The 7,853-nt window shown below is 39.8% G+C and overlaps 1 protein-coding gene across 1 annotated transcript in view; it reads right to left on the reverse strand.

The window, feature by feature from the left end:
* The window catches only part of LOC113230410 (transient receptor potential channel pyrexia-like), a 59,063-nt gene that overhangs the window by 16,127 nt on the left and 35,083 nt on the right, over positions 1–7,853 (reverse strand). The window contains exons 3-4 of the mRNA XM_026464326.1: positions 4,469–4,675; positions 1,963–2,180 (exon numbers count right to left, since the gene is read on the reverse strand). Of these exons, the coding sequence (XP_026320111.1) occupies positions 1,963–2,180; positions 4,469–4,675 (425 nt within the window). The remainder of the gene's footprint in view (positions 1–1,962; positions 2,181–4,468; positions 4,676–7,853) is intronic.

Genomic DNA, 7,853 nt, shown 5'->3' on the forward strand with positions numbered 1-7,853 from the left:
CAAGTACTAGCTCTTCCTACTCTTCGTCTAAGAGCTGTTACACACGGCGATTTTTAGCAACGATGCACACGCGATGTAAATGCGATCCAGTAGCGATGCAGTAGTTATTCGTCTACCTTTACATATACACGTGACTTTAAAAGACGGCTACTAGACTGACTGCTAAAAGATGCCGTGTGTAACCACTTTAAGAAATAAGAACGTGGTGTAGTGCAGGCACCATTGCTCTGCGGTAACAACAGGTCGGATATCTATTCAGATACACTACAGCATAGAGATGTGCGGCTAGATATTTTTGCTTCAAACTCCAATCATCTTAATTCATGGGTAAACAAATTACATTTGAATTCGTCATATTGATTAAAGTCTATTGTTCATTCGTAAGGTCCCTATCTACTGACCCGAGAGATAGGATTTTCCGGAGAGACTACGGGCTCGACCGCAAGACCACGGTACGGCGGGCATCCGGGCCAAGCCCTCCGCCAGTGATACGTCTTCATGGGCGTCTTTGGCGGACCCGGACTTGCGTACGGGCTCGCCGGGGTTTGTGGTTAGCTGCAGGGATGAACACGTTCGTCTGCCCCGGTAGATGGTGACCGGGGCGTTCTTCCCGCGCGCAGCGAGCGCGTCTTAGTAGCGGTCTAGTTGAGGGCCTGAGGCGAGGAGACGCGCGGGACACGTGTGTTGCCCTTTAAGTCGGTGGCTATGTCCGGACATTGTCGCAGGACACTGCCACTTGGCATCTCCGGCACTAGCCCGGAGAGATAATAGAAGATGAGCTAGACATCTTCCAGTCCCTCCGGTCGTATAAGAATTTGGGAACTGGAGCGTGCCTTACAACTCCGCCACCAATGAGGAAATTTGGTAGTCGACTTAGAGTCGGCGATTCAGCGGTGGCAACCGTTAGTCGTGCGGAGCGCGACGGGAAGTGAGCGTGCCTACAGCTCCGGTACCTATCTGGAAAATAGGGAGGGTATTGTACGTGCACCCGGGGCGGCTCGCCTAAGGCACTAGCCTTACAGAGAACCGGATGAAGTGCGTGCAAACGTGCTGATCCGGGGTTAGGACCTGACTTTGATGGTTCCTGTGCAAGTACGCTTGTACAGATCATAGTGCCCTTCCCGCATAACCAAGAGGTTGATAGGGAAGGGCACTGTAAACAAAACTTATGTAGAAAGATATGGGACTGTTCATTCGTAAGGGAGATTCCCTTGAGAGGAATGAGCAAGAAACTCTAGGGATTGCTCTTCGTATACAATATACTTTAGTATACATTTCTAATTTACAGTATTTATTTATTTCAAACATCGTAGATCCAGACTACCTGTAAGAGCTAAACGGGTCACAATCACGGATTTTTGTGATCCAAGTACTCAGAAGGTGTACTGTAACAAGCTTTTGGTGTAAAGTTTTTGTTTCACTATAGTTTTAAACCTCGTAAATGGTAAATTTTTGAATATCAACCGGTTATAGAAGCGTATACATTGCCCTTAAATGAAATTGTGTCTGTATAAATTACATATTCATAAATGTAATGTGACGCTAGCATATGAATATTATTTTCTTTAAACTTATCTCTCAAAGACACTCTGGGGCCCAGATTGTAAATTGCCGTAATCGCACGTTTCTCCTGGATAAAGATTCTATTAATATCGGCTGACTCAAATATGTGCTCGAAGCACTAGAGCCTCGTCAAGTTCTGGTTCTGGTCTGGTCATTGGCTGATCTATAAAATATTCAGATTTTTTTAAAACTAAATTTGCTCTTGACCACTACCTAGCTCTGGAGCAAAGATAGGATACGATAGAACGAGCTCGCCCAGAAGATGCCTATTCAGTCGTATCTTAAAGATGCTTGGGTTGTATGCGCTCGGAAACACAGTCGCAGGCAGGGAATTCCATTCCTGTGCTGCGCGCATAATAAAACATGAAAGATTCTCTGTAGATATTTTAAAAATCTTACCTTCTGGGAAATCCAGTAACATAGCCATTTGTCTGGCATTGCCAGCCCAAGCGGCCACGTGTAACGGAGTTCTTCCTAGTTTATCGAGTCGGTGTTTTTCAGCTCCGAACTTGAGGAGCAAGGCCAAGGCATCGCCACCTGATAGAGCTGCGAGGTGGCATGCCGACACGAGCGCTAAACGGCAGGTTGCGTTGGGGTTGGCACCAGCATGGAGGAGTCTAAAAAACGGGACGAATTGTTGTTTATATCCATTCGTTTTTTTATATAGTATGCAAAACACACAGAAGAAAAAACAATGGAAATGCCTTATGCCGCGATTAATTTGAGCACTACAAAATCTTCATAATGATTGATCGCAGTTTCAAATTTAAAAAGAAATAAATTCTGGATTGTTAATATAATTTAAACTTTATCTTGTTGACATATCGTGGAAACTTCAATACCTATTATTACAAGTTACGATGTTTTGATATTATATTGAAATATCAATCAATGTGCTGCCATCTAGCGGTTCATTGCTGAGCGACGATGAATTGGAGTTATTAATTTAGTTCTCTAAAGAAGAAGCAACCATATTGCAGAGGTATAAGCTTTACTGTTGTTTCTTGTAACAAAAAAAAGGCATTTTTCTAGGATGTTAGAGAGTTTGCACGAAAGAACGACACAACCATACCATACAAAGCGAAAATGGTGGCCTGAGCTTAGATAAGTCTTTCGAGACCTATAGTTGGCACGCGTCTGACGCTAGCTCACCACTTCTACTGTATTTATTGTTCTGTGGCAAAACACATGATTCGTTTAACTCAACAAGTGTGTAAGTACGTTTCTTTTTAAGCATGATTGAATGTTTACCTGCCTGAAGTATTGGTTATTTTATAGTACACACATAAATAATTAAAGCTATGAAATACTTAATGAAAAAATAAAATACAATGTGACAAAAATATTTAAACAATATTTAAATGAGAGATAATGAAAGTTGCAAATAGACGTTTTGACAAGGGACCTCTTGCCAATGTCAATGTCACATTGATATTGAGAACAGTGTGACCATTTGTGGCAGATTTCTGCCATTTGGACAGATTTAATTTTTATTCAGATTCATTGCTGCAGAATATGATAAGTTATATGAAATGTGGCAGAGTTTGGCAGATTTGGGAATATTCGGGAAGTTTTTTATTATTTTTGGGAACAAACTGAAAACTTGTTGTTTTCTGCTACCAGGAACAAACATCTGAAGCGAAATACAGGATCATGTTATAAACATAACCTATATCAACTTTATAACCGGTCCGCTTCCTCATTCCCCAAGAAGCTAATATGTGACCAGGCTGTACTTAGGTAACCTATCACAAACTTGAAAATTTTTTTATCCGAAATAATGTTTGTCCGAATTTTCATTACACCGAAAACCGAATTATAACGAAACAGTTGTTCTTTCAGGATATGTTGAATGTTTATCGCAAAGACACGATTAGGTTCGGTAAGGTTAGGTTAACTTAGGTTTAAAAGAAAAAACATTTTCCTCTTAAAATTACTTTCGAGGTTATGAAATTTCGACCAAACGTTATTTCTGAAAAATTGTCATTTCGACTACTAATAGGTAACCTTGTACTTAATTAGCTTTTTTGATGCTTTCACATCAATTACAAGTATTGATAGGTCTCCTTAATGCACGTCGTCAAAAACACTGAGTCACAAAATACACGGGATGTCGCCTTGATCCTTCTTTATGTGTATTAATGGAAGTTTGATATGGTATATCGAAGACGTGCCTGTCGCCTCACGGTCGCCGGGACGATAGTCATGTATGTCTCTCCTAAACGGAAGTTTATTGATTTATGAAGATTGATTAAAGGGCGAACGGAATGGCAATCGCATATTGAAGCTGTAAGTTCATAAAAAGGTAGACACTTTGCGTCAGACGACTCCGATGCAATAGCGGGCAGATCAACTAAAAATATAGACGGAACAATTAATATATATATCAAACATTGTAAAGGAGAGAGGCTCTTTCTTCCGTTGGATGGGGTTACCAAAACAAGCCAAGTGAAACTCCAGATTGTTCAGAAGATTTTATTTTCACCTTGTATCTCGCCAATACAATTTCACCCTATATGCGGAAGCTCCGGGCAGTTGTTCCCAACAAGGGACTCGACTCCTAGAAACCGCGAGAGGTTTTTTACCCTATATGAGCGTACGAAATATCAGAAGATCCGGGTAGCAGTTCCCAAGAAGGGACTCAACTCCTGGTTGCCTTACTGAGCTCTCTGTATTCTCAGATTTCTCTTCACATTAACACAATTGTGCTCGAGTAGTCACCATTCGAGGGAAAATCTTAACACCGCAATTCAGAAATAACGCCAAATGGGTCAATGCCATCTAGCGGATTCTTAGAGAACTAAAAGTGAACAATCTGGCTTAAGGCCGTCTACTACATAAAGTAGGTTTGTTACAATTTAAAAAATATCGTAATTTAAAAAACTGCAAGTGCATATACAATTACCTTTCAGTCTCCTCAGTGTCGTGGCTTTCAATGGCTTCCAACAGTTCAGTGTTCAATCGCCTAAGTCTCCGGTCAGTTCGCCGCCATTTTCTAGGCCAGGTCTCGGGAACTCCGGTAATGGGTGTGTTGGTGGCTGTGGAGGTGGCGGATGGGGTGTTTGCCTCGGAGAAGTCCTCCGAAGAGGTATACAGTTGCAATGCCGAGTTTCTGTTGAGAAATGTGAAGGTTAAATTGATTTGGTTTTAGGAGGTAAGGGTTTTTTACCTAGGTTATCCTATCAGAGATAGAATAAAGTATTAAAAGACATTTTGAATATAAAAAATACAATGATAACTCAGAAACGATTAACGCTCAACAGGAACTTTTAAGGTTGATTCATGTTACACCGTGCCGGGGTCGGGACGTGCTCCGGTTGTGCGCCGGCCCCAACCGTGACACGGTCAAACATGTTTGGTCGAGACACGGTCGGGGCTCGGCGATGAGTATTTTTCCCGGTTCCAAAGTTTTAAAAAAAATTTTTATTGAATTAATATTCAATTATTTTTATGTCAAATTACTCCACTAGTTTGTTATTGATCACACAGAAAAAAATCCTTCAATCGGATTCGAACCGACGTCTTCTAGCATACCGTGGCAGACGCTATTCCAACGAAGCCACGGAACTCCACTAGTTAGAGTAATTTCACATAAAAAGAATTGAATATCAATTCAATAAAAATTTAAATACAACGAATAGCGACATCTCTTGCCGGGGCTGGTAGCTCTAAAGATATCTATCTAACTGGGCGACGAAATATCATAGATGACGTTACGGCTAAAAAGTCGTTGAAAAACCAAATACAAAGATACGACGGAAGCACATAGCAAAATTCGTGAGATCCGCTGGTTCTTTCTATGGCTTAGTTGGTATAGCGTCTGGTACGGTATGCTAGAAGACGTCGGTTCGAATCCGGCCGGATCGAAGGAATTTTTCTGAGTTTTCGGTCTTTGTATTAATAATTATATATTTTTTAAATTATTATAATAATGTGCCAGACAACCACACCAATTGCCTTGTCTCAAGCTAGGGAATTCCCTGTGCTATGAGTTCCAGGGCAACAAAATTCATTCTGGGGCATTTACCACCCAGACCAGGAGGTCTACTTCCGTTTGACGTCAGACGTCTGTCCGAAACAACTACTGTCAAATACGTAATACTAGACCAAATCAAACAACAACATCAAGTATGAAGCTTCATTAGCATCATGCTTCTTTTAATTTGGTTGATTATTACTTATTTGACGATTATAACATTGACTTACAAATAAATGGACGACGGGTCTAATACAAAAACCACGAAAAAAATGTCCCAAGTCAACCTATTTAAACGTAGTGACATGTAAAGGAATATGAAAACGTTAAAACGTTGAATTTAAATTGTAATGTCATCGCAGTACTGTCTAATTTTGCTTGCTTCGCTGTCAGTCGAACAAACGAAGACTAAAGCGTGAATGACGCTCTGTATACGATTTTAACGCCCTATAAGTTCGGAACCTTTTTAGCGCGGACCCGACGACGTCCATATAATTGTAAGTCAATGGATTATAACGTCATATTGAAGTCGTTATGTCATCGAAGTTGTATTTATGTGTGTATATTGTTTAGTAGCAGTGGAGCTCCTTGTGAAAGAGTTCGTCCAGGGAAATACTGCCACTTTACCTATTTCTACCGAGAAGCAGTAATGTGAGCATTACTGCGTTTCGGTTTGGAAGGTTTTTGTGAAACTACCGGCACATGGGACTTGTTAACTTATGTCTCAGTGTGACGGGCGCAGTGGCAGTACCCCTAAGATCTTTGAGATTTAAAGCTCTGAGTGGCACTGCAACTGTTATGTATAGGCGTGTCGTTCGTACCGTCACCGTCACTTAGTAAAAAAATGTTCATATCTACTTTGTAAGTAATAATGGTGTACATACAATGGGTTATCTAATCACAGGTTAAGTGAACAATGCACTGTAATTAGCCTATTTAAGTCGTTTATGGTCATTATCTACGCTAAGACATTTGACAATTAACACGCTGTAGTGGGGTTACTAAAGTTAACAGGTGGCGAATATTCTTATATAAAAAACGATGTCAAAGGTTTGTAGAATCATAAATGTTGGAGAAATTGCGTAAACTACACTTGTAACTTGTAACAGAATATATACTTTTATTTACTCAGTCAACCGTGACCATGGGACCTGTAAAGAGCCCGAAACATCGGTTTGTTTGAAAAAAGAAATATACGCGATTCAAATCCGGAAAAGCAGTTTCATTTTCTTTATGTAACAATCGCGAAAACCTAAGAACTCGATATTTACTTATAATTTACTAATAATCCGCTAGATGGCATTGACCCATTTGACGTTATTTATGTTCCTTCGAATTATGACTACTTGAACTAAGTCAATAACTTGAACCGAATTTTATTTATGTGTGAGAAACATCAGAACTGTCCATACGTTTCTAGGAGTTGAATCGTTGTGGGAACGACTGCCTGGACCTATCTAATAGCACAGATTACATAATATACTATTTATATAATATTTATATAATTTATATAATATTTTTATCTTACCGCCTGCTTGGACGAGGCGCCATCTTTCTTTTTGTCCTTTTATGGCGCCACTGAAAACCAGCGTAATGAGGCGTTCTTCAACGTCTCATTACAAAAAGCTGAGTGGTGACCGTTTTGGTAACATATAATGTATGATTGTGTTTGTTTTGTATTATTTATTGTAAAATGTTGCCAAGTAAATTATTTTTCTTTCTTTCTTTCTTTTCTATACAGATACACAGTCACATACAACAAAATGAGTTCATGTTAAGTTTTTAGCTTCCAGGAGCTATTTTGATTCTTTTATGACACACTAGATGGCGAATATAACGCGACGTCAGAAAACAAAAAAGTAAGAGAATGGACAGTCTCCGCTCCTCCCTAGCTTTAGATACCGCACCACGGCCCGTACTACGATGGTCACATTGACTGAACGACAACAAGGCTGTCGGCGAACCGTTTTCGCGTCAAGACGGCTTTGGTATTTGAATATAGTTTTCATTTTATGCAGCACGAAACTTGTACGTTAATATATAACATCATGGTACGTTACTATTTATAATGGTCGTAAATTGTGCTGTGTACGGTTGTTTATTATCATCTCAACGGGATAAAGAGACGACTTTCTTTCGTTTTTTGAAAGATGAAACGAAGATGACAAAAACTTGTCTGAGACTCATTCAGTTATTGTTTTCTTTGTTTATTTAGTGCAGAGTAATATATAATTCAGATTTATTATATCAATATAATGAGACGCCATAACTTCGTGAGTTAGTAGACAAATGTTCTCGAATTTTCAATTTGTAT

Source organism: Hyposmocoma kahamanoa, unplaced genomic scaffold (genome assembly GCF_003589595.1).
Source record: "Hyposmocoma kahamanoa isolate Upper Pololo Valley unplaced genomic scaffold, ASM358959v1 101, whole genome shotgun sequence".
NCBI classification, from domain to species: domain Eukaryota; kingdom Metazoa; phylum Arthropoda; class Insecta; order Lepidoptera; family Cosmopterigidae; genus Hyposmocoma; species Hyposmocoma kahamanoa.